The sequence below is a fragment of the Balaenoptera borealis genome (assembly GCF_965194805.1).
Source record: "Balaenoptera borealis genome assembly, chromosome: 5".
Classification (NCBI taxonomy): Eukaryota; Metazoa; Chordata; class Mammalia; order Artiodactyla; family Balaenopteridae; genus Balaenoptera; species Balaenoptera borealis.
The window spans coordinates 72,169,010-72,196,918 of NC_138862.1; the positions used below are offsets into that span (position 1 = coordinate 72,169,010).

The 27,909-nt window shown below is 38.2% G+C and overlaps 1 protein-coding gene across 3 annotated transcripts in view; it reads right to left on the bottom strand.

Annotated features, from left to right (window-relative positions):
• Positions 1-1,131: 1,131 nt before the first annotated feature.
• RNF168 (ring finger protein 168) overlaps positions 1,132-27,909 on the bottom strand; it is a 54,642-nt gene continuing 27,864 nt past the window's right edge. For 2 of the 3 annotated variants that reach the window (XM_082393277.1, XM_082393276.1), the window contains exons 3-8: positions 21,915-21,991; positions 18,506-18,685; positions 16,405-16,526; positions 9,773-9,854; positions 5,694-6,597; positions 1,132-2,426 (exon numbers count right to left, since the gene is read on the bottom strand). In XM_082393277.1, the coding sequence (XP_082249403.1) occupies positions 2,314-2,426; positions 5,694-6,597; positions 9,773-9,854; positions 16,405-16,526; positions 18,506-18,685; positions 21,915-21,991 (1,478 nt within the window). In that variant the 3' untranslated portion in view covers positions 1,132-2,313. Of the gene's footprint in view, positions 6,598-9,772; positions 9,855-16,404; positions 16,527-18,505; positions 18,686-21,914; positions 21,992-27,909 lie in introns of all 3 variants that reach the window. The other variant, XM_082393278.1, reaches the window with a different exon arrangement.

Genomic DNA, 27,909 nt, shown 5'->3' on the forward strand with positions numbered 1-27,909 from the left:
TGGCAGGGCTTTCTACAGGTACTTGGGAAGGTTCTCCAGTTTTCTTCCATAGATCCTTTATGAGGTTTTACTTCTCCCGGGCATTTGTGCTTAAGCATAATTTCCCACACATGTTATTCCATCTTAACAGGATAGGAACTTTCCAAGTTTTTGCCTTAGAGATTTCAGGACATCTTTGTACTAGAATCCATTTACGAAAAACTTCTCTGCTGTTTTTTCCCCCCTCTTACCTCTTAGCTCCTGCCTGTCTTCTCAAGCCTGCCATTCTAAACTCCACTGGGATATAAAAAACACTTTTCCAGACTCTCCCAGACTCCTTTGCCAGCAAGCTTCCTATCAAGTTCTATTACCTATAAGAGGTACTAAAAGGGAAGGGAAAAAGGGACTTTTTTTTTTGCTGTTCCTATCAGTGTTGCCCCAGCAGTGGAGGTTGACCCCAGCTTCCAAATGCCTTCAACTCTTCTAGAACCAGACTCACCGGACCCTTTCAGAGTACCAGCAGTAGCTGGGAGGTGTTTCTTTCTCAAAGGTCTGAACACCAAGTCTGCAGGGCCCGCTCTCCCGCACATCCTGAGCACCTACATTCTGGTAACCAAAACCCTTCCCGTGTGTTTCCCAGCTTTGAGGGTGGTAGCCACTTCCTGCAGTTATCGTCTTTGGGTTATCTGTGTTCTCTCTTGTTTCAACACCTGTCTAACCAATTTCCTATACTTCATTTCCTCTGTTGAAATACCTACTTTGGTTGTTTTCTTAAGTGGACCCCAAGCAATAGATCCAGTATAATCTACATTTGTCTAGTATAAACTGACCAGGGAGTGGGATTCTAATCCTGCAGTAAAAAACAGACACCCAAACTTTTTATGGGTCTTAAGAGATGAAGAGGAATGATACAAAAGATGGGCAAACTCAATTTATGATCCCCAATTGAGAGAAAACCTTCTGGATTGAACTAGTTTCGTGGATAGAGCCTAACTGCAGCAGGCTGGGACCACAAAAGCCAAGTGGAAGAGAAATGTAAAGTGAAATGTAAAGTAAGAGAACGGTCCCCTCAGTTGAACTCAGGGTCCATGTTGCTCCAAGTCCTGCCAAAACAAGGCAATATATACTGGGGAGAACAAAACAGACTCAAAATTTGAAGTCATGATTGTTTATTAAGATCTTTACACATGAATTAAGATATAGGTAAACATACAGTAGTGGCTCAACTCCCCATTTCAAAGTTTGTAGTGATTGACAAACCTTTATGCATACCAAATGTGTAGAACTTGTATAGGAATTTGAGGAAGCCACAAAATATTTCTGAGAAATGGTTTCTTCTGAGGCTGAAGTCTCTTGCAATCTGGGAACTGTGACACAGGGGAACTTATGGGCAGGGGTCTCTTGTGACATGGAGCTGTAGATACATCTGGTAGGGGAGAGGTGAGTAGTCTTCATGAGTAGACAAAAGGTAACTTGCAATTTACTGGATGCCACACGTGGGTACTTACGGTACACAAAGTCACTGGATAAAGTGAAACTCTCCCAAATCACTTATTAAGGTTCTTTTTTGAGTCAAGGCCTGTGCCAGGTGCTCTATTACTTCCCTTAACTCTTTTGTTTTTTAATTAATTAATTAATTTATTAGGCTGTGTCGGGTCTTACTTGCAGCACACAGGATCTTTCTTGCAGTATGCGGGATCTTTCATTGAGGCACACGGGCTTACTTGCCCCGCAGCATGTGGGATAGTTCCCCGACCAGGGATCGAACCCGTGTGCCCTGCATTGGAAGGCAGATTCTTAACCACTGGACCACCAGGGAAGTCCCACTACCCTTAACTCTTGATAGCAACTCTTGGTTACATTGATTCCCATTTACTGATTAAGAAAGTGAGATTAACCGATAGAGACCAAGTTAAGAAGAAAATTATTCTTTCTTCCCTCCTGCACTACATGCCCTTGTTTTGGTGGTCCAAAACTCAGGCACAAATTACTAGTCCCATCGTTCAATTCCTTAAATGTGAACTAAGGAATCGAAGAGCCATTTAAAACCATTCTTAGCTCACAGGCCCTACAAATATTGGCGGCATGCAGATTTGGCCCCTGGGATGCAGTTTGTAGACTTCTGTGCTAGGGCTTTCAATTGAGGCCCTGGTGTGTTCAACAGGCTTCCTTCCCCGGTAGGTCCTGAACTCTGTTCTTGTTTCATCAGCAGTGTGAGCCTGATGACAACTCCTCTCTGCTTTTCAGAGGTTTTCAGCCTTTTAGCATCTGCTCTGAACAGTTTCAAAACTGCAGTTATCTTGATGGGAAAACCGACCTTGTGTTTGATGACCCTCAAGTCTCCAATACTGTCACTCCAGCTTCATGAGATGGCCAAGAGCTCTGCCGGTTTCTCTGTTCACCAGCAGCAGCCCTGATTCTCGTCCTGCATTCAGAATAGGCACATGCTACAAGCAAAAAAGTGGTTGCAAACATCAGTTCACCTCTCAAATCTCCCCTCTCTAGAATCTTAGCCCCTAAGTTAGTCCTCATTGTTTCAAGTAGCTTTCTGATGCTTTTAAGTAAAGCATTTTAATTTTTTTTTTAATTTTTAATTAATTTATTTATTATTTTAATTTTTAAATGTAAAAATTTTACATTTTTATCTGGCTTTTCTCATTGTTCTCAGCAGGACTGCAGGTCTGCAGCACTGCTACCTGAAAAGCATAAGCTTTGCTTTCAAATAATTGAAAAATAGTATATTAAAGCTAAATATATTCAAATTCATTCACAACGCTATTTCCAAAAATTCGCACTATTTTTTTTTTGCACTGAAAAACCTTCCTAAATTATGATTCTTAGAGTTTAAAGGCAAAAAAGGACTATCTAGAGTGGTATAGGTTGAGATGCCTAAGTATCCTTAATCTTGTAATATTTTAAGAACATTTAAATTTTGAGACGATATATTCAATATGATTGAAAATTTTTAAAGCATAAAAGAACATATAGAGAAAAGTCATTCTTCCACTCCTGTCTCGCAGCCACCCAGTTTCTCTCCCTGCTGGCAACACTGTTTATCTCTCTCTTAAATATACATTTCTCTTCTTTGGATAAATGGTTGCACAGTATGTACACTACTCTACATCTTGTATTTTTTGTTTAACTCTATATCTTATAGTTCTTTTTGTATCAGTAAAGTGGGTTTTTTGCTTAATTGCTGTATTGTATTCTACTTTACCATCATTTATTTAGTGTTTCTTGATAGGATTAAGGTTGTTTCTAAGCTTGTTATTACAAACAATGCCAAACAAAAATGTTTTATGCATGCCATTCTACATATATGTGAAAACAGCTTTAAGAAATTCCTAAAGGTAGATTGCCAAGGTTACCTCTCTAGGGCTTTAAAAGTTTCTATTCATACTAAGCAACATATAAGAGTGCCTATTTACCCACATGCTTGCCAAGATTGGGGGAAAAAGAAAACCCAAAATACAAAACACCTTTACTAATCTGAAGGGTGGAAAAACGTATTGGTATAAGTGATATGCGTCTTTTCACACATTAGAGCCACTTATATTTCCTTTCCTGGGAACTATGTTTCTTGGGAACATAAACTTTTCTAATTTTCCTTTTGGGTTGTTAGTCTTTTTCTAAACGTATTAGCAGACACTTTATATAAAGGAAATTAGCTCTTTGTGATGAGTTGTATCTATTTCTTCTCAAGTTTGCCATGTCTTCCAATTTTCCTTTATGGTAGTTTTTGTTATGCAGAACTTTTTATTTTCATGTGTTAATTTTTATTTTTAACTGTGAAAAACACATAGTCCATTTCAATTTTTAATAATTATTTTAATTTTCAGATTCTCAACCTCTGCATAGTTTTAGCACTCCCTGAGAAATTAAACACTCTCATATCCCTTCCATAAAAATGGGAGGAAAGTATCAATAAATTCTAATGACTGACACAAAACATTTACTAGTTTCTCACAAAAATGCATACATGGTAGTATCAGAAAGACTAATTGAGAAATTAAAATTTATCTTAAAACCAACTTTAGTCAGGAAGACTTCACAGACAAATAAGTGGTTATATATGTAAATCCTAAATACATTACACTATTTTCCCCCCTTTTTGGTCATGGACTATTCCAGGAAGATTTAATTATATAACTTTTAATTTGAAGAGTCACTAAAATGTAAAGCAAAATTGGTCTTAAAAAATATTGGTTTGATGAAAAGATATATATATTTTAGTCTATTTTAGACAAATTTGGTTAGTTTCTAACTACACTTCATTTCAGCACAATCATTACTCAGGGGACAATCACTTTTGAGAAAGGGCAAACTAAATTTTAAATTAGCATCAGAATTCTACCCATAATTACCCAATCAATATTGAAGTACACACCATCAAGTATGCAAAGATTACAGAATTTCAGTTACAAAATTTGGAGGAAAAAAATCTTAATTATGTATAAAAACACTGACAAATTTAAGCTAGAATTATTAGCTCTAGGACATTTTATTGCATTATTACCTTAAAAGGATGGCTAACTAGATATCAGCAGCAACGCTGTTAAAACGGTTGTTTGCTCAAAGTTGTTCATATTAATGAAACAAAAGATTAATAGTGTCTAAGTTAAATTTCACAAAATGAAATCGCAGCCTTCTGATTTAACTTTCGGGGGTAAGACAGGGCAAAACCCAAATATCATACTTTCTATTTTTGTCCATAAACACAAATAAAAGTCAGTATCAATACAAAGGTTAACATAAGGAAATAAACACATGATTAGTCAGGTTCTACAACATAGGATACTGCGACATAACTCTTCTACAGTAAATTCCCCCTTTTTTTTTGGAATAGCAGATTAGATAGTATGGTATGAAAAGCTGTTAAAACCCAAATGTTTTCTGTGCCATCTAGCAAAGAAAGCACAAGGAATACTTTGCCAAACTACACCTGCTACTCCAGCCTGGACCCAGTTGTCTGATCATCCACTCAGTTTCAAGGCCTCCAAATTGTCAGTCTACCCCACTCAGCCTCATCCCAAGCTTAGCTACTTTTGCATCAAGAGTCTAGTTTCCTTTCTGTCAACTAAGTCCTAATTTTCCGAAAACTCTGATTTTTCTGCTTTCACGTTGATCCTAACCCATTTTAAGTCAAAAAAAAATGCTGTAATACTTAAAGTAATTGAAGTGGACATGGAAATTAGATTACTTTAGTGTTATGGAAGATGTACTTCAAGTGCTCTGCAAATATATGGGAAAGTTGCAAGAAAACTTAGATTCTAAACCTTGCCTGGATTCCTTAGCTACTTGGTATATTATAATGTTGCTTTGATTACTAGTCAGTACAAAAAGGTGCGTGAAGGCCACAAAACATGCATATGGGGGGAAATGCATGGAAATGAAGATTTCTTGGGAGATGGCCAAGGCATTTTTATATCCATAAGGACTGTCAACTTAAACTTAGTACATCGGTTATTAAAAAAGGAAAGGAGTGGGACTCTTGCTTACAACCGAGTTTGGCAGAAACACATTTGTATATTCCTCCCCTGATATCACGCCGTCCTTTAATTAAGGACAGTGAGTATGCCCACGGAGCAGAATTAATGAAAAATTTATAAAGAATCTATGATAGAGAGCTTCACTAGATTATACAACACTCCCCTTACCCAAGCACTACTTTGTGTATCTCTGAAACATCTGAAAAATACTTTTCTGTGACTTACTAGGCTGTAGGGAATGAGGAGTTTTAGGTACATTACAATTATCTCTAGTAGAGTTTGTTATCTTTCTTCCATTAACTGAACGTTTCAACTGGATCTTAAAAGAAGGTTGCCAATTTTCATTTTTTGAGCCTCTCCTAGGTTTTGGATGCTCTAGATCAGTTTGTCTTTTGAGGTTTCTATCTTTGGAATTCTTCCTTTGTCCATTTAGTAGTTTGTCTGGAGGTGAGGACGTAGCACGTAACTGATATCCATCTGGGGATCCTTTTTGCCGGTTTGGCCTCATTTGTTCTTGATCCACCTCTTTCTGAAGCTGTAATGCTAATAACCTGTCCTGTTCTTCTTGTTTACGTCTCTCAAAAAGTAGACATTCAAAATCTATCAGTTTTTGGGTAACGTTGATTTCTGTTTCTTCTTGGTCTGAGGAAGCTTTGGGGAACATTTTTCTTCTTTTTGCAGAAAAGCATGGATCCCTGACTGCTTCAGACAAAGATTCCTGGTTTTTTCTTTTGGAGATATCTTTACTGATCAGTAGGTGAGACTCTTCATTTTCTGTCTCAACTGTGTTATTTCTAATTATCTGTGTCATATCTGATACAGTGCACCGACTCTCTGCTTTGCCACAAGGCTTAACTGCAGCTTCTCCAGAGTAGGGAACTCTGGCTTCAGGTCCCTCATGATTTATGACACATAACCCTTTTTCATGATTGCTTGGTCTTGTTTTGACTTTTCCTTCAAGGCACCATTCTCTACCACTGGCACATAACTGAGGCATAGGTGACTCCACTGAAGATTGTGCACCTTGTTCTTGAACTTCAAGGCATATCTGAGGAGAAAGTGTTGGCATATCTTCCTCAATTTCTGTGTCTTGCCATGTAGGGCTCTTCACATCACTGCTGTCAGTTTCCTGTAGAAAACAGAAAAACATTGAGTGAACCAGGGGAAAACATCAAGTCGTAATACATAAGTCTAATTACTCTGATACCAAAGCTGAGTTGTCACTATAAAGTAATTATTATTACTACTAATAAGATATATTAATTCTTAATAGTATTTTTATTCTGTGTGCCAATTTACATTAAGGTATTTCTTCATTTTCACTCCCATGAAAACCTACAGTTTAAAATCCACAAACTAGTTCTATATATGGCCAGAAGCTGGCACCATGACTTGACTTCTCATCTTACAAACTTCCTCTAGTCCAGGGATTTTTAATCCCTTTTTGTGTCACAAACCCTCCTCCTTTTGGCATTTTTGTGAAGCTTACAGACCTCTTTGAGAATAATATTTTTAAACATAAAAATAAATACATAGGGGGACTTCCCTGGTGGCTCAGTGGTTAAGAATCCGCCTGCCAATGCAGCGGACATGGGTTCGAGCCCTGATCTGGGAAGATCCCACATGCCGCGAAACAACTAAGCCCGTGCCCCACAACTACTAAAGCCCACGCGCCTAGAGTCCATGCTCTGCAACAAGAGAAGCCACTGCAGTGAGAAGCTCACATACCGCAACAGAGACAAGCCCTCACTGGTTGCAACTAGCGAAAGCCCGCGCGCAGTAACAAAGACCCAACGCATCCAAAAATAAATACATACACACACACATACATACATACATACATAGGGAACAATTTATATTGCAACACAATTATTAAAATCTTACAATTTATGATGTAATAATGCATATCTATTAATACATTAAGTAATAAGATCTAGTGGCAAGTCTAATAATTGGTAACACTGAAGGAGGGATGAGTATAAATGATATTTCAAGAGATCTGCAACAAATGTAATGTGATTAAAAACCTGTGTTATCTATTGGTGACAAAGTCACAGGTACTGTTAACAGTATTATGGTTTACTGGTTTGCTGCCTACATTCATAACTAAAGGAAACGCTAAAATGAGAGGTCAGGTGGAAGTAAAGATAAACTTTTCCTTACACCATGTTCATGTGTACTCTGTGGATTCTACCCATAGACCTTAGGTTAAGAACCCTTGCTTTAGCCAGTATAATTCTTCTCACTTACAGGTCTTGGGTAAGTTAAGACCTAGGATTAGTTTTGACCATGGGAAAGCCTTAAGAAGAAAGGTTTCGGGACTTCCCTGGTGGCGCAGTGGTTAAGACTCCACGCTCCCAATGCAGGAGGCCCAGGTTCGATTCCTGGTCAGGGAACTAGATCCCACATGCATGCTGCAACTAAGGAGCCAGCGAGCCGCAACTAAGGCATGCTGCAACTAAGACCTAGTGCAACCAACCAAACAAACAAATAAATAAATTAAATAAATAAAAAAGAAGAAAGGCTTCAATGAGAACTTGCTTCAAAACAAAAATTACTCCTTGTTTGCGATCTTAAATCTGTTCTTTTACCTACTTTGCTTTGCATTTATCATTCCTCATAACATTTTTTATGAACCAATGTAGTTTGGATTGGACAAATTCTAGGTTGCTTACCTAGTTTTGCTGTGAATATTAATGCCAGGATAGGAAAAAAAAATCCCAGCCTACAATGCCTCTCCCATCAATCCTTAGTTCCAGCATGAGCCAGACCATCTGGACTTGAATTCTCCCTCTATTACCTCTACTTAAGGGACTCTGAGCAATTCTCTTGCCTCTGCATGCCTCAGTTTTCTCAACTATAATTGGGCACAAGAAGGGTACCTTACAGAGTTGGTGGTTGTGATGAAGATTAAAGAAAATAAATACATTATTTGGCACATAAATGTCCATTAAATGTTAGGTGCTATAAAACCACCTAGCTAAACTGAAAAAAGTTTAGGAACCTGTAAGTAAAGGGTTAATAAAACTTCCATGTAGGAAACTGACCTTGGTGTCAGCTGGCTTTTCCTAGTTCTATTTTTCTGGAAGCCTGATAGAGGTGAAATGTCACCTGTGTTACTCGGCCACATAGCTTATGGTAAAAATGACTCTTACTGGTGAACTGCATCTGTACTAGGAGAACTAGGAGTGATCTATAAATACCTTGCAGGAAGCCAAAGCTCAGGGCTTCTGTAAGTGACTTACAACTCTTTGATTGGCTGTGTTCCTTCCCAGGACCCCTGGAAGCCACACCCATGAGTTGTTACAGTAAATAATTTACTCTTATGGGGCATGGGACTACTAAGTCTGGTGGTTACTACACTCCTCTGCATGGTCTCGCTTCCAGGCCATCACTTAGGAGCTCTGCAGTGAGGACTCTTGCTGAACAGATATGCCTGATGTCTGATGCTACCCTACTAGCACGCTTTGTTCACCATTGTGTAATCCTTTAAGTGAAGCTGGCACCAGGGGTAGCCTGTTTAGTTTTGTGAGTCCGATGATCTCGGTCAGGGATCTACAAACTATGGCCCATGGACCAAAGTCAGCCTGGTGCTTATTTTTGTACAGTTTTACTGGAACAAAGACAAGCTCATTTGTTTACATATTGTTATGGATGCTTTCAAATGACAACAGCATCACTGAACAGTTGTGACTGAGACCATTTGGGCCACAAAGCCTAAAATATTTACTATCTGGCTCTTAAGAGAAAAGGTCTGCTGACTCCTAGCCTAAGTGAGCGTAAGGTGACTAAGAAAGGTTGTTCCATTTACCATAGTGACTTTAAAAAAAGTTAGGAGGGGCTTCCCTGGTGGCGCAGTGGTTGAGAATCTGCCTGCCAATGCAGGGGACACGGGTTCGAGCCCTGGTCTGGGAAGATCCCACATGCCGCGGAGCAACTGGGCCCGTGAGCCACAATTACTGGGCCTGCGCGTCTGGAGCCTGTGCTCCGCAAGAAGAGAGGCCGCGATAGTGAGAGGCCCGCGCACCGCGATGAAGAGTGGCCCCCGCTTGCCACAACTAGAGAAAGCCCTCGCACAGAAACGAAGACCCAACACAGCCATAAATCAATAAAATAAATTTAAAAAAAAAAAGAAGGCTTATGGAGAGGAGCATACTTTCATCTCATAGATAGATAATTCAATTTAAATAATCCCTCCCTTGGCCAATATTATTTGAAAAAAAAAATTTAGGAAACTGCAAGTATTAACAATCTATAGCATTAATAAACCTGCCAAGCCAAGAACATCTTTAGCATCCACATACCTTGGACATAGAGTCTTTCCTATCTTCTTGTACAACTTCAGACTGTGATGCTGACCCAAGTTGAGATTTAGGTGACAAATACCTTAAAAAAGAAAAAAAGTTTGCCAAAATTTGAATGCTTTGAAACACAAGTGGCATGTATCCAATATAATAAAGCCAGATTAGCTATTTATGCTGAAGGCTGTCTGGCTTGCTGCTTGGCTGATTTATCAGAAAGAGTGTATTTCATCTCCCTGTCTCAGGTATTTTGGTCTATTTCTGGAGCAAAACTTAGAAGTCTGAGTATTGATATATTTTAGTGAAAAATAGCAGAAAAGGAAGTAAAAGTCAAATCTAAATTATTCCTTAATTCTCAAAAGAATTTAAACAGGTAGGTACTAGCATCAAAACAACGTAAGACTGTACAGCCTTCCCAAAAGTAATGGAAATGACATTTTAAGTCAGGAGAAGGAATATGTTAGTTTCTTTTTAATGCCAGAAATTCTACATTTTGTACCTCTATTTGAAAAATGGTCTATGATTAGATTCTTTACCATTTTGGTATAGAGATTTTATGATATACATATTTTATATCAACTATCTACTTAGAGATATAAAAGATTTATCAATGTATCAGCATAAGAGCACATCTCTAAATATCTAAGCATCTTTAATAGGCTGTTTGCCACTGAAAATATTAAGTCTGTAATATAATGGAAAACATAAAAGAAATGGGAATAAAAGGACAGGTTATAAGAGGTTAGGTATATTTTTTAAATATGTTTTTTTGGATTTTGTTTGGATTTTGTAAAAAAAATCCAAACACATACACAACTATGCTCAAAAATGGCACAAATGTTGGCTGTCTTCAAGTGGTGGTAACTTTGGGTGATTTTCTAAGAGCGGCTAGCTTTTATAATTAAAGAAAAAAATGGAAAAATGTCTGATTGCAAATATGTAAAATCATAAGTTCCATGGTGTCCAAAGCACGAACGTGTAGCATATATCACATTAAAATAAAATCTAGACAAAGATCTCATATAAAGAATAAATATCCCTTATAGATAAAATAGTATCTAAACCGCATATTTAGTTGCATCAACCTAAATATTTACTCTGAAAACTTATGAGAACAAGAACTACCTCTCAGTTGATAAAACAGGAGTCCAGGTTTAGTCTCATTTTAATTTTGTTTCTCAAAGCTGAAGAATTCTTTCTGCCAATGTTAGATATTAGTAACCAAGTATATTAAAACCAGCATAGAATTATTACAGCTTAATAGCTGTTCAGAAATCCATAAGCAGAAAACAAAACAAAGTGCGATCAGATACCCATCTAACATAATTGGCGAAGATTTGTGAACTCTCTGGGATATTTATTGTTTATTTATAATAACCAAGTAATATATGAATACATGTAGCAAATATGTGTCATCATCCCTTTCCATTCCTATTTGCTTCCTCATATGTAACCAAGTTTTTAAAAATTATTTCTATATACTGCACACTTTTTTTAAAGCAATCATTCTTCTGTGATTTCCTTTTTTCACTTATGTCTTATAGATCTTTATAAAAAACTATATACATAGGCCTACCTCATAAAAACAAATAGTTTACAAGAAAATAGTTACAAAATCTATGTAAGGGGTGGTGGTGGTGGTGGTGTGATGAATTGGGCGATTGGGATTGACATGTATACACTAATATGTATAAAATTGATGACTAATACATCACAGTTACAGGGAGGGAGATACTGACTGGGAAAGGATACGAGTGAACCTTTTGGAAACAGTCTGTATCTTAATCTGGAGTGTGGTTTATACATAAGTAAAAATTCTCCAGAAGTTACATTTAAGATTAATATATATATACTTTTAAAGAAGTTTTAAAATCTTATATTATTGTAAAAACCCTTATACTTATCACTCAGTTTAAGGGGAAAAAAAATCACTGATTTTAAAATTCTTTATGCGGGCTTCTCTTTGTGCCCCAGCTGACAGGCTACAACTATCCTGAGATGCTCTTATCTCTTGCTTTTATTTATTTATTTTTCCCTTGGTCTATTTTACTTTACTTTTATTGGGGTGTAGTTGTTTTATAATGTGTTAGTCTTATGTCTTGCTTTTAAAAATAGTCTTACCACACACTAGTACCCCTAAACACTTTATTGCTTAGTACTGCATGATTTCTGAACATTACGTATATGGAATCATACTACACGTATCTTTCCACAACTTGACTTCACACAGCACCTTCCTGAATCAGGCATGTTTTCCTTAGCCAGAATTCATTTTCATTGCTGGAAAGTAACAGTATTCTGGTCTATTGTTGGACATGTGGGTGCTTCTGGCTCTTTACTGTTACTAATAGTACTGCTGGGAACATTCCTGCACATGTCTTCTGGGGTTTTAGTGTCTATACTACAGTCAAAGAGCATCAACCTTTTACACTCCCACCTAGAGTGTAAGTGCTCCTTATCCTCTAGGATACCTAATATTGCCAGAAAGTTTAATTTTTCCAATAGGGTGAGTATGAAATGTTACCTCATCGTTATTTTATTGTTGTTTTTATTGAGGTGTAATTGACATATGACATTATATTAGTATCAGGTATACAACATAATGATTCAATATTTGTATATGTGAAATGACCTCACTGTAATTTTTAAAAAATTCTATTGAAGTATAGTTGATTTACAATGTGTTAATGTGTTAATTTCTGCTGTACAGCAAAGTGATTTCAGTTATACAGATATATATATACTCTTTTCCATTACGGTTTATCACAGGATATTGAATGTAGTTCCCTGTGTTCCTAGTAGGACCTTGTTGTTTACCCATCCTATATATAATAGTTTGCATCTGCTAATCCCAAACTCCCAATCCTTCCCTCCCCGACTCACACTCCCCCTTGACAACCCCAACTCTGTTCTCTATATCTGCCTCACTGTAATTTAAATTAAAATGTCCTTGATTACTAATAAAGTTCAATCTTTTCACATATGTATTGGCCTTCAGCTTTCGTGTTCTGTGATGTCAAAATTTTTTGCTTCTTTTTCTGTAGCTGTCTTTTTCTCACAAATAGGTGGGTATTCTTTAATGATAAACTATTTCCAGTAAGTAAGTTGAAATATCTTCTTTTAGAGGGCAGCTTATCTTTTTATTCCCTGAAGGTATTTTGATAAAGACATTTTTAATCTTATTATAGTCTATTTGTTTTGCTCCTTAAAGCATCCCTCTCTACAGATATTCTTTGTTACCTTCCTAAAGATTTATTTTATGTATGTATGTATATATTTACATATTTACTTATTTATTTACGTATGCCGTGCTGCACGGCTTGCTGGATCTTAGTTCCCGGACCAGGGATTGAACTCGGCAGTGAAAGTGCCGAGTCCTAACCACTGGACCACCAGGGAATTCCCTTGTCTTTTTAATAGGTCTTTAATTCATCTTAATTTTTATACATAGTATGAATCGAGGTCCAAGCTAATTTTCCCCCCATATTATCCACTGTCCCACAGGCATTTATTGACAAGTACATCCTTTCTCCACTGACCAGCAACGGTGACTACTGTGTTGCTTATCCAAAGTACCCCAAAACTTAGTGGCTTAAACCAACAAACATTATCTCATAGTTTCTGAGGGTCAGGAATTCAAGAGCAGCTTAGCAGGGTAGTTCTGGCTCAGGATTTTCATGAGGGTCCAGTCAAGATGCTGGTCAGTCATCTGGTCAGTACCCTGACTGGGGCTAAAGGATCACCTTCCAACCAGGCTCATGCACAAAGGCTATTCTGGAGGTCTCACTTCCTTACTGGTTGTTGGCAGAAGGCCCCAGCTCCTTACCATGTGGGACTTTCCATAGGGCTGCTCACAACATGACAGCTAACTTTCCCAGAGCAAATAATCCAAAAGAGAAAAGTCACTTTAGAACTTAGTCTCTGAAGTGTACAATGTCCCTTCTGGTAATTCTATGTGTATACTTAAGTCCAGCCCACATTCAAGGGGAGGGGAATTAGGCTCAGTCTTTTGAAGGGAGAAATATCAAAGATTTGTGAACATATTTTAAAAACACAAAAGCTAGCATAAAGGTTCTACAAACTGTGGTGTGTTTCTAAGCTATCTATTATTTTGTCTCATCATTTTGTCTATCCATCCCTGTGCAAATACCACATATGTTTACTTACTATAAATGTGAAGCATCCATACCTCCACCACACATTTTATTTTTCATCAGGAGTATCTGAAGGCCCTTTCTCTTCCATATAAATTTTAAAATCAGAATGCAAGAAAAAAAAAAAACGTTGGTGGGACTTCCCTGGCGGGCCAGTGGTTAAGACTGTGCTTCCACTGCAGGGGGCGTGGGTTTGATCCCTGGTCAGGGAACTAAGATCCCATATGCCACGTGGCAAGCCCAAAAAAGAACACCCCCCAAAACAAAAACTAAAACAACAACAACAACAACAAAAAGGTTGGGATTCTGATTTCAAATGCATTTAACCTATAGATCAGTTTGGAGAGCTCTGACATTAAGCAATTTTGTAACATTAGACATCTTCCAACCTACAACTACTACGTATTTCTTTAATATAGTAAAATTTTATAACATGCTCCATAAGGACTTTTAGATTTTTCAATAAATTTATTTCTAAGTACTTTTTATTTTCTGATGCTACTACAAACAGAATCTTTGTTCTTATGTTTGCAATAGACTTTTTTAAAAAATAAATTTATTTATTTTATTTATTTATTTTTGGCTGCACTGGGTCTTCGCTGCTGCACGTGGGCTTTCTCTAGTTGTGGCGAGCGGGGGCTACTCTTTGTTGCGGTGTGCGTGCTTCTCATTGCAGTGGCTTCTCTTGTTGTGAAGCACGGGCTCTAGGCATGCGGGCTTCAGTAGTTGTGGCACACGTGCTCAGTAGTTGTGGCGCACGGGCTCTAGAGTGCAGGCTCAGTAGTTGTGGCGCATGGGCTTAGCTGCTCTGCAGCATGTGGGATCCTCCAGGACCAGGGCTCGAACCCATGTCCCCTGCATTGGTAGGCGGATTCTCAATCACTGCGCCACCAGGGAAGTCCTGTTGTTTTTTTTTTTTAATTGAAGTATAGTTGATATACAATATCATGTAAATTACAGGTGTACAATACAGTGATTCACATTTTTAAAGGTTATATTCCGTTTATCTTTATTGTAAAATATTTGTTATATTCCTTGTGTTGTACAATATATCCTTGTAGCGTACTTTATACCTAATACCTGTATCTCTTAATCCCCTACTCCTAAATTGCCCCTCCCCCCTTCCTTCACCCCACTGGTAACCACTAGTTACCAGCCTGTGAGTCCACTTCTTTTTTGTTATGGACTTGTCATTTTAGATATATATTCATTCTTTCTTCTTTTTCTGATATGGCATTTAAAGCCTTCTAAATACTACTTCAGCCATATCCCAGAAGGTCTGATGTATAATGTTTTCAGTTCTATGTTTCTATCAAGATTTATTCTTTAACCAATGAGCTACCTAGTAGTTTTTCTTAATTTTCAAAACACTTTAGTAATTTTTTTTGTTAATTATTTTAAATTTGAGGTGAAATTCATATAACATAAAATTAACCATTTTAAAGCATACATTTAGTACATTTACAAAGTTGTGCAACCATCACTTCTATCTAGTTTGTTGTTTATTTTTAAGAATTCTTTATATATTCCAGAGACTAGACCTTATCTGTTTTTAACTTTGTGTACCTTTAATCCACCAGTTTCTCCAATTTCTGCTTTTAAATTCATCAGTTTATTCTTATATTTCTAGTAAATTTTTATCTTTATATATTTCACAATATATATTTAGATTCATGAAGATTCATGACAGTTATATCCTTTATGCAGAATAGTATTATATCAATATGAAATATCCCTGCTTTTCTCCTTTTAATGGTTTTTCTCGACTTCTACTTTGCATTATATCAGGCATTAACAATATTGATGTTGCATATCTACTTCTTCTTTTAATAGCAACCACCTCATTTAATGCTGCCCTCTTCCCATCTATCTCCATCTCCCTGTCCCAAGTTTCCACCATCTCAAATCCTAAATTTCTATGAATTTTACAAGGAGGCAAATTACCTGCACATATTTACCCAGTTGAATCAAAAGCCCTTGCATGTTTTTGAAGTCTAGATTGTAGTTGATAAACTTTTTCAACTACGAATTACTATGGAAAAGCTTATATACTCATAGAGTCATCAACTCTTCCTGCTGCTAAGAGGGGCACTCTGGGGCAACTAAATTCACTCCACTGTTGACTACCTGACTCATGTTTTGTGTACAGTAGGGAAGAAATGTAATATATAAACTGGGAAAAAGAGGGTGGGGTAATGATCTAGATGCCAAACTGTAAACTCCTTCAATGAGAATGACCTTATATGGAACTAGATTCTCACTTGAATCTAAATCAAGAGAAAAAGGAAATGGGAACAACATGGAAATCCTGAGCAATCAAGATAAAAAAGGCTTCACATCCCTCTTCATGCTAGCCAGGAATCTATGCTATGTGAGCATCTCTCTTATTTTCACTTTACATCAACCTCAGACCATCTGGAGGGTTTTCATGCAGAGCTGACGGGCCAAATTTTGATATAGCAGTAAACTATATTCACTTACTTCTGAATATCTCCAGTGTTTGTTTGTTTGTTCTTACTTTTCTTCTGTGACTTGGTTGTGACTGGATCAGATTTTTCGGAATTCAAGGGCGAAGCCAAGATACTTCCCTCACAGAAATTGTTCTTCAACAGCAGAAAAAGCATAAAACAATTTTAAAATAAAATAAGCTATTAATCAATTCAGAATCCACAATAGAATTTTTCAGGAATTATTAAATTCTATACATCCTTTGAATAATACTGACCATGCAAAAATTAATATAAACAAGATAAAGTTTACCTAAGTTGGTCTAAATTACATTTTTACTCTACATTATAAACACAAAGAGCATGATGATACTAATCTCATTAGCTGATAATGTCTGCTAACTTTTCTAATGAATAATTTCATATTTATAACTACCTTAATCTGTAGGGAAAAATTCAGAGCTGTGGCGATACCTGGAATAAAATTTATTTTATGTAAAATAATTTAATTTGGGGATTTAAGGGCATACCAATAAATATCATCAATATTTACTTGCTGTCTAATGGCAGTCTCATAAGTTTCTTACTACACCATTGGAAAAATTAATATACTTGGTGGTGGTAGACATTTGGCCTAGGACCACCAAACTTTTACAAGTAAACCAAAAATTATTTTAAAATATCAGCAGATCTGCTCTTATAATCCCATGTGAAAACACGAAGAATTAAAACAATAACTCTTGAAAGACAAAGTTGACCCCAGATTTTCCTCTCTGATATATTTTCTCTCCTATCCCATTTGTTATTCTATTGATCTATGTCTTTTTTTTTTGGCCATGCTGTGCAGCTTACAGGATCTTAGTCCCCAACCAGGGATTGAACCCAGGGCCATGGCAGTGAAAGCGCCAAGTCCTAACCACTGGACTGCCAGGGAAGCTCCATGGTCTATGTCTTTTATTTAATTTCTCAATTGTGTACTGCTCCAAAGCTATTCCACTTAAATTTTAAAAGGAAATACATTCTTAAAAAGGGCATATAATCTAAAACTTGGGTATATTATTATGAATGGCAGACCTCTCAAAAATGGGGAAAAAAAACCACAACCAATTCCAATTCCAACAATATCCAATTCTGGATATACTTCATTTTGGTAAGTATATTTTAAGATATTTGTTGTTTGAAAGCAGAGGAATTGTTTTCAGAGGCTCTCAAACCTGAACGTACATCAGACTTCCCTAGATGCCTCTGGGAGTGGTATTCCCTAAATCCCATCCCCAGAGATTCTGTATTTTAAAAGAACTACGTGATTCTGCCAGGTTCTTTCAAATCACTGGGTCCCACTGTATCCTCTGGTCTTACAGTATGTGTTTTATCATCCTTTCTTTAATTCATTGTCCCCTGGGCAGTAATTTAACTATGGCAAGATAACAAAATCCAGGTTTAATATGTTATTTAAGAATTTAGGGACTTCCCTGGTGGTCCAGGGAAGCACAGTTAAGACTGCACTTGCACTGCAGGGGACACTGGTTTGATCCCTGGTTGGGGAGCTAAGATCCCGCAAGCCACACAGCGTGGCCAGGGAAAAAAAAGAAGTTAAAAAAAAATTTAATGTGCTTTACTTTCAAAAAGTGATCTGCATCCATACAAAGGAATATTTTGCAACTCTTACAAAAGAATTATACACTATATGTAGTAATATAATAGGAAAAATCTCTAAGAAATAGCGAGTGAAAAAGGTCAGGAGAAAAACAGTGTGATTCACACATCCTTTTCAGGTAAAAAAAAAAAAAAGTTATAAGAAGCTGTTAATAGTGCTAACCTTTGGGGAAAGAGACTGATGTAACGGAATAGGAATAGGAGTGGAGAAGTGGGGGGGGAAATGGAGCTTTCATTTTCCACTGAATAGCTTTCCTGCATAACTGAATTTACTAACAACTTACAAAAATGGTTTTTAAAAGCATACTTGGATTAGAGCAAATATATAACAGTATGCCAAAAAAGTTTTGCTTTAAGTAGAGCAAATATGTCAGATATAGTTTCTAGTTATGGTGAATGCTTCCTTTTTAGATTGTTCAAAATCACATAGTCAAAGCAATAGGAATGTAAATACTTCAAAGTTCTTTCTTAAAACTTACAATATTAAGGCTTAGCTTTCTTGCCAACTCTTCATCACTTTTCAGTTGTTCTTCCATCTCTCTTTGCCTTTTTTCTGCCTGTCTCTTTTCCTCTTCTTCCTCCTCTGCCAGTAATCTCTGTATGTATTCTTCACTGGCTTTGTTTTCTTCTTCCTCATTGGCTCGTCGCTCTGCCTCCACCTTAAAAATGATTAATAAAGAACAATCCTTCTCTGAACTTTTTAGTATACTTGCAATATTTCTTTTTTCCTTTCTTTTTTTAAAGATTTAATTTTATTTATTTTTGGCTGCGTTGGGTCTTCATTACTGTGTGCAGGCTTTCTCTAGTTGTGGCGAGGGGGGCTACTCTTTGTCATGGTGCACAGGCTTCTCCTGTTGCAGAGCACGGGTTCTAGGCATGCGGGCTCAGTAGTTGTGGTGCATGGGCTTAGTTGTTCCACAGGATGTAGGATCTTCCCAGACTAGGGATCGAACCCGTGTCCCCTGCATTGGCAGGTGGATTCTTTCCCACTGAACCACCCGGGAAGTCCCAATATTTCTTAATAAGAATAGTAAAAGTAAAAAAAAAGAACAAATTGGCAGGAATTAAAATTTCTCAAATGAAGTACAAATCTGGAGAGGCAAATTCCTGTAGAATAGTTCAGGAAGTCTCCTTCAGGAAGCCTTCCCCAGTCAGTCCAATGAAACCTTGATCAAAGCCTCATCCCTCCACATTTCAGTCCTTATCACATTTTCCATTACACTGTCACACATTTTTGGAAGTCCTTCTAGGTGATACTTTTCCTCAGTTAACAGAAGGCCATGTTCTGACTAACTTTGGCATAGGTTTCTGAATTAAACCCTAGCAAGGGAATGGAATGATAAAAACTGACTTAAACCAAACAGTGTCCTTCCCTGAAGTTGGGATGAATCCCCAAACACGGTCGGCAGGGGTGGAATAGCTGCTGAAGAAACAACCACAATGGTCATTATATGATTTACAGATGAGGAAAGACACGGAAAAGCTTTCCTAGATCAGAAAGTGATCTAACTTTCTTTTCTTAGCTCAGTAACTGGCAGGGGGGAGACTCAAACTCAGCATCTAGGACCTAAGGCCATGCCTGTGGGCATCTGAACTATGCTTCCTGAAAGAAATAATGTAACAACTACTTTAGACATCTAAAGGATTTGACTCAAGAATAAGTCCTTGATCCAATTCAAGTGAAGGTGACTTGACTAAAGGTTTGTTAAGGAACTTTTAAGTTTTCTTGCTCTTAAAGGAAAGCCACTGGAAGAGACAGCTGGTTCTTCCTCTGTATACTGTTGTATATGCACCTGAGGTTCAGAAATGTGCACCTACCTTGTTATTAGCCTGAGGATAAAGCCAGCTGACAGAAGTTAGCGAAGAAATGGAACTAGAGCTCTGGATGAAACCGACCCTGAAGCCCCTACTAACCTCTGGAATTCCAGTAAATTACAATTTTCTGTCACCTGTACTCAAAAGCATCCTGAAAAAACCTGTTCTCACTATATTGTTGTAAAGATTAAATTACTCTTTACTTAAGGAACTTCCCTGGTGGTGCAACGGTTAGGAATCCGCCTGCCAATGCAGGGGACACAGGTTCGATCCCTGGTCTGGGAAGATCCCACATGCCACAGAGCAACTAAGCCCGTGTGCCACAACTACAGAGCCTGCGCTCTAGAGCCCGCATGCCCTAGAGCCCGAGCACTGCAACTACTGAAGCCTGCGCCCCTAGAGCCCGTGCTCCACCACAAGAGAAGCCTGCGCACTGCAAGGAAGAGTAGCTCCCACTCGCCGCAACTAGAGAAAGCCCGTGCACAGCAAAGAAGACCCAACGCAGCCAAAAAATAAATAAATAAAACCCTTACTTAAGAACATCGTTTAGACAATATGCTGACAATTAACTATCATAATTATTTACTAGTTCTTCTAGAGCTCTCATGGTCCAATACAGTAGCCACTAGCTACATGTGGCTACTGAGTAGTTGAAATGTGACTAGTCCAAATTGAGATGTATTATAAGTACAAAATACACAATTGCACACTAAATAAAAAAAAAATAGTCAATACTTTCTATACTGATTACATAATAAAATATTTTAGATATAGTGGATTAAATAAAATATACATAAAAATTAATTTCATCTGTTTTTAATACTTTTTAAAAACATTTATTTATTTATTTATTTATTTTTGGCTGCGTTGGGTCTTTGTTGCTGCACGCAGGCCTTCTCTAGTTGCGGCAAGCGGGGGGCTACTCTTCGCTGCAGTGCACAGGCTTCTCATTGTGGTGGCTTCTCTTGTTCCGGAGCACGAGCTCTAGGGTGTGTGGGTTTCAGTAGTTGCGGCACATGGGCCCAGCAGTTGTGGCTCGTGGGCTCTAGAGCACAGGCTCAGCAGTTGTGGCACATGGGCTTAGTTGCTCTGCGGCATGTGGGATCTTCCCGGACCAGGGCTCGAACCCATGTCCCCTGCATTGGCAGGTGGATTCTTAACCACTGTGCCACCAGAGAAGCCCCTCATCTATTGTTTTAAAAAAAATCTTTAAAAAATGTGGCTAATAGAAAATTTCAAATTATATATGAACCCACACCATATTTCTATTGGACAACACTGCTCTACATTAACCAGGGTAGAGGGAGTACTAGGGCTTTCCTAGTGCTAGTGAAGTTCAAAGGCCGTAAGCACCACTCCCTCTTTTCATATTTAGGTACTTCACAATTAGCCCTTTATGCTTTCCTCACCTAAATGCATTGTTTGTGTCCCCCAAAATTCATATATTGAAGCCCTAACTCCCAATGTGATGATATTTGGCGGTGGGGCGTTTGGGAGGTAATTGGGTCATGAGGGTGGAGTCCTCATGAAAGGGATTAGTACCCTTAAAAGAAGACACACAAGAGAGATGATCTATCTCTCCCCTCCTCTCTCTGCCATGTGAGAATATAGTGAGAAGGCAGCTGTCTACAAGCCAGGAAGCAGGCCCTTGCCCAATACCAGATCTCCCAGTGCCTTAATCTTGCACTTCCCAGATCCAGAACTGTGAGAACAAACGTTTGTTGTTTAAGTCACCCAGTCTATGGTGTTTTTATTATAGCAGCCTAAATGGACTTAAGACACGCATAATCTACCACCTTTTTCCCATCCTTTACGCTCAAAGCTTCACGGAAATTAAAAAAATTTCCTTCATACTTAAATGCTTACAGATCACTATCACATAAGAAGAGCATGTATAAATAAATTAAAGCTAGTTTTAAACTATTTTGAACACATGTAAAAAATGGAGCCTTTATAAAGCACATTAAAGTTATTCACATTTCAATATATACTATTTATTTATATAAGCACATAAAACTGTATGTAAACACAGCAGAAAAGTTTTCCAAAAAAGAGCAACTATTTAGTACTTACCTTGCTTATCTCCTCTTCATATTCTCTTCTTAATTCCCCAGGTTTACTTAATAGGCGAACTGGCTGATAGTCATCAACTGTTTCAGATCAAGAAAGAAAATTATATTATAGGCAACACCGAATTCTATGGCTAGCTTTGATCTTCCACTAAACCTATATTAATATAAAAATGCAAAATTAAAATAAACATACAATTATTAACAGCTATAGCAATATTTTTTAATGGAATTCCATTTTAAAAGAAAGGCCAGGACTTCCCTAGTAGTGCAGTGGTTAAGAATCTGCCTGCCAATGCAGGGTACACGGGTTCGATCCCTGGTCTGGGAAGATCCCACATGCCGTGGAGCAACTGAGCCCATGCGTCACAACTACTGAAGCCCGTGCACCTAGAGTCCGTGCTCTGCAACAAGAGAAGCCACCGCAATGAGAAGCCCGCGCACTGCAACAAAGAGTAGCCCCCACTCGCCGCAACTAGAGAAAGCCCGTGCACAGCAATGAAGACCCAATGCAGCCAAAAAATAAATAAATAAAATTAAAAGAAAAGAAAAGAAACGAATCTATGTTCCCTGGAATTAACCAAATACAAAAAAAAAAAAACAAGGCCAGGGACTTCCCTGGTGGTGCAGTGGCCAAGAATCTGCGCTCCCAATGCAGGTGGCCCAGGTTTGATCCCTGGTCAGGGAAATAGTCCACATGCTGCAACTAAGAGTTTGCATGCCACAACTAAAGATCCCACATGCCACAACTAACACCTGCCTCAGCCAAAAAAAATAAAAATAAATAAATATATAAAATAAAATAAATAAATAAGTATTAAAAAAAAAAAAAAGAGAGAGAGGCCAGGGGTCTTCTGGTTCAAAATGGCACATGAACACATATACTTAGCTCTTCCTCTAGAAGCCATTAACATAACAGTAAAGGAAGTTTTAAAAAGTAATCCTACAATAATAGCAAACATATATTTCTCAAAAAAGTTATATACAAATGGCCCACAAGCACATGAAAAGATGCTCAACATCACTAGTCGTCAGGGAAATGCAAATCAAAACCACAAAGAAATACACTTTGTACCCATTAGAGTGGCTACTATAAAACAAACAAAATAACAAGCATTGGCAAGGAGATGAAATTGGAATCCTTGTGCACTGTCAGTGGAAGTGTAAAATGGTATAGCTGCTATGGAAAACAGTATGGCGGTTGCTCAAAAAACTAAACACAGAAATACCATGTGATCCAGCATTTCCACTTTTAGATACATATACAAAAGATCTGAAAGTAGGGTATCAAACAGATACTTATACACCATGTCATAGCCAGCATTATTCACAACAGCCAAATGGTGGAAGTAACTCAAGTGTCCATCAACATGAATGGATAAATAAAATGTGGTAAATACATACAATAGAATATTATTCAGTTGTATAAAAGAATGAAATTCTGACACATGCTACAACACGGATGAACCCTGAAGACACCATGCTAAGTGAAAGAAGCCAGACACAAAAGCACAAATACCTACTTTGTCCTCTACTTATATGAGGTACCCAGAGTAGTCAAGTTTGACAGAAAGTGGAATGATGGTTGCCAGGGGTTAGTTAGAGGAGGGGGAATTGAGGAGATATTGTTTAATGGGTACAGTTTCAATTGTGTAAGATGAAAAAGTTCTGCAGATGGATGGTGGTGGTGGCTGCACAGCAATATGATGTTCTTAATGTCACTGAGCCGTACACTTAAAAATGGTTAAAATGGGGGCTTCCCTGGTGGCGCAGTGGTTAAGAATCCGCCTGCCAATGCAGGGGACACGGGTTCGAGCCCTGGTCTGGGAAGATCCCACATGCTGTGGAGCAACTAAGCCCGTGTGCCACAACTGCTGAGCCAGCGCTCTAGAGCCCGTGAACCACAACTACCGAAGCCTGCACGCTCTAGGGCCTGCATGCTGCAACTACTGAACCCGCATGCTGCAACTACTGAAGCCTGCACACCTAGAGCCCATGCTCCGCAACAACAGAAGCCACTGCAATGAGAAGCCTTTGCACTGTAACGAAGAGTAGCCCCCGCTCACCACAACTAGAGAAAGCCTGCGCACAGCAACAAAGACCGAACGCAGCCAAAAAAAAAAAAAATGGTTAAAATGGTAAATTTTATGTTATGTATATTTTTACCACAATAAACAAAACTTGATAAAAAGTAAATCACGGGGCTTCCTTGGTGGCGCAGTGGTTAAGAATCCGCCTGCCAATGCAGGGGACACGGGTTCGAGCCCTGGTCCGGGAAGATCCCACATGCCGCAGAGCAACTAAGCCCGTGTGCCACAACTACTGAGCCTGCGCTCTAGAGCCCGTGAGCCACAACTACTGAGCCCACGTGCCACAACTACTGAAGCCCACACGCCTAGAGCCGGTGCTCCGCAACAAGAGAAGCCACTGCAGTGAGAAGCCCGCGCACCGCAACGAAGAGTAGCCCCCGTTCGCCGCAACTAGAGAAAGCCCGCGCGCAGCAACAAAGACCCAGTGCAGCCAAAAATAAATAAATAAAATAAATAAATTTATTAAAAAAAAAAAAAAAAAGTAAATCACTTTGAGAGTTCCCCGGTGGTCTCGTGGTTAGGATTTGGTGCTTTCACTGCCGTGGCCTGGGTTCAATCCCTGGTAGGGGAACTAAGATCCCAGAAGCCACGCAAAAAAAAAGAAAAAAGTAAATCACTTTACACATTAGACACAATAAAAAATAGCTAAGATAATTTAGAAAAAGAACAATGAAGAGAGATTTACTGTATTAGATATGAAAACACATAATTAAGTAGAATTAAATGAAGAAGGCGTGGTACAAACACAGCCATCAAGAAACAGTTAAAAAAAATGAAAATCCCCCAAACAGCTCTGGAAAACAAGCAGACTGTTGTTTGATTAGCTAAACAGTATACAATGAGGATGTATCATTCACCAAGCAGTGTGGGTTCCCCAGGAACTTTCAATTCCTGGGGGAAAAAAAATTTAAGATGGCTGTTTTATACAACACTCAGATGGCAGGTGAATTTTAAAAAATTTAATGGAAACTAAAAATGACTGAAGAAAATATAAATGATAAATTCAAAATTTTAAGATAGGGTAGATTTCCTGAATAACAGAAGAAATACCCAAACAAAACTTTTATATGATGACAAACATCACAAAGTTAAAAACAACAAACTGGGAGAAGTTATTTGCAAATACATAAATCAATAGACAATTAACATGCAGAATATAACAAGAACTTCTACAGATTAAGAAAAACACACTTCAGTAATGGGCAAATGAAAGGAACAAGCAATTTACAGAAGATACTTAACTACTCACTCTATAGCAAGCAGAGCACTGTAATTAAAAAAAAAATTGGGGGACTTCCCTGGCAGTCCAGTGCTTAAGACACCGTGCTTCCACTGCAGGGGGTGCGGGTTTGATCCCTGGTCGGGGAACTAAGACCCCACAAGCCACACGGTGGGGCAAAAAAAAAAAAAAAAAATTTTTTTAATCGAACTACTGAGATTTTTTTTTTAAACATCTTTATTGGAGTATAAATGCTTTACTGATATTTTTAATGTTTACTGATTTGTACACAGGTAAATTTAAACTAAGATCAGTAACTTTTTCAACCGAAAACACAACAAATTTAAATTGCCTTAATATGCTTCCAATAATCTAAATGCAGCAATTATTTGCTGTTTCTTAAACAATTTCTAAGAGTATGACAAATTTTAAAAAATCTGTTTTATAGACTAGAAGCGACTATGACAGTCAATAAGTGCCATCTGTTGAAAGTACCTCACAACACTCATTTGTGTTAGCTCTAAAATTTCTCTCGTAAACTACTGAAATTAAATGTTCCCACTGTACTTAATATTGCTTTCTTACGGTGAGTATTCTTCTTAAGAAGACAAGATTCACTAAAGGAAATTTATCCCCATACTTTTTATTTTACTCTGAAAGAAAAATCCAAGTTAATTAAAGAACTAAATGTCCAATACTGGACTAAAAATAAAAACAAATAATAAAACCTAACTTGAACAATTAGGCTGTTTATAAAATTATTCTTCCATCCCTCAATTTGACTCCGCTTGCATCATCAAGGAAACAGCTTCTACTCACAATTAAATTAAAGTTGCTCTGTAGTACCAATCTCCCTCTGAAACCTGTAGGAATTATTCTTTGACTTTTTCTAGCTTCTGGTGGTTTGCCAGCAATCTCTGGTGTTCCTTGGCTTACAGATGCATCACTCCAACCCTCTGTCTTCAAATAGCATTCTCACTGTGTGTCTTCACATCATCTTCCTTCTGTGTGTGTGTGTGTGTGTGTCCAAATTTCCCCTTTTTATGAAGAGACCAGTCATAATAGATTCCGGCCCACCCTAATGACCTTAACTTGATTACCTCTGTAAAGACCTGATTTCCAAATAAGGTCACATTCAGAAGTATTAGGGGTTAGAACTTAAATATATCTTTTTGTTATGTTACATGTAACAATGTGTAATACATCCTCACTGAAAAACTACAAAACACTACTGAGAGGAATAAAGATCTAAATAAGTAGAGAAATATACTATTTTCATGGGTACGAGGGCTCTATATTGTTAACATGTCAATTCTCCCCAAATTGATCTACAGATTCAAGGCAACCCCAATCAAACTCCCACTAGGCTTTCAGTAGAAATTGACAGGTTGATTTTTAAATTTACATGGAAATAGAAAGGACCTAGAATACTCAAAGCAAACATGCAAAAGAATAATGAAGTTGGAGAACTATCACTGTGTGCCTTCAGGACTTACTGTTACTGACCTAGGTTCTTGGACTCTTTAATCAACAGAAAGTGGTAAGAGGCCAGATGAGAAGTTCAGGAAAGCGTTTATTGGGAGTTGTGCTACAGCACAAGGGAGCGAGAACAAGTAACAGGTGCCCCTGTTCGCTCCCCAAGGGGCCAAGCTGGGTCCTTAGATGGGGTGAGGGTAGGAGTGGATTGGTGGGTTGGGCCAGAGGGGTGGCTTAGGTGGTCTGCCCACCCCCTTGGTGGTGCTGTGTGCAGGGATCATGCTATTGCTATTGCTCCTGGCACCTCAAAAGTGGCAGTTGGGTTTTGGCCTTTTTGTGTCTCATTGTTCATAATTTGCCCCAACTGCTCATGCATGTAGTTATTATTTTTAGTCCCTTATAGTTTTTTTTTGTATTCTGTTGGTTGAGGAGATGTTTGTCCAGGCACAAGCACTCCAGTAAAGGGTCTCACGGCCCAGGCCATCTCATTACCATAAAGCTACAGTAATGAAGACACTGTGATTTAAACATTAGAATCAACAAATCAATCAATGGTGGGACTTCCCGGTGGTTAAGACTCCATGCTCCCAATGCAGGGGGCCCAGGTTCAATCCCCAGTCAGGGAACTAGATCCCACACGCTACAACGAAGATCCCACATGCCCCAACTAAGACCCAGTGCAGCCAAATAAATAAACAAAATAAATATTTTTTAAAAAGTCAGTGGGGGCTTCCCTGGTGGCGCAGTGGTTGAGAATCTGCCTGCCAATGCAGGGGACACGTGTTCGAGCCCTGGTCTGGGAAGATCCCACATGCTGCGGAGCAACTAGGCCCGTGAGCCACAATTACTGAGCCTGCGCGTCTGGAGCCTGTGCTCCGCAACAAGAGAGGCCACGATAGTGAGAGGCCCGCGCACCGCGATGAAGAGTGGCCCCCACTCGCCGCAACTAGAGAAAGCCCTCGCACAGAAACGAAAGACCTAACACAGCCAAAAATAAAAATAAATAAATAAAGAAAAAGAAACGAACACTCTAAAAAAAAAAAAAAAAAAGTCAGTGGAATATACACCCACTTACAAGAAAAGCTTTTACAAGTGATAAAGGAATAACTAATATTCATAAGGAAAAAATTAACCTCTATCTCATCCACTATTCAAAAATTAATTTGAAATGGACTATAAGCCTAAACATAAAAGCTAAAACTGTAAAGTTTTTA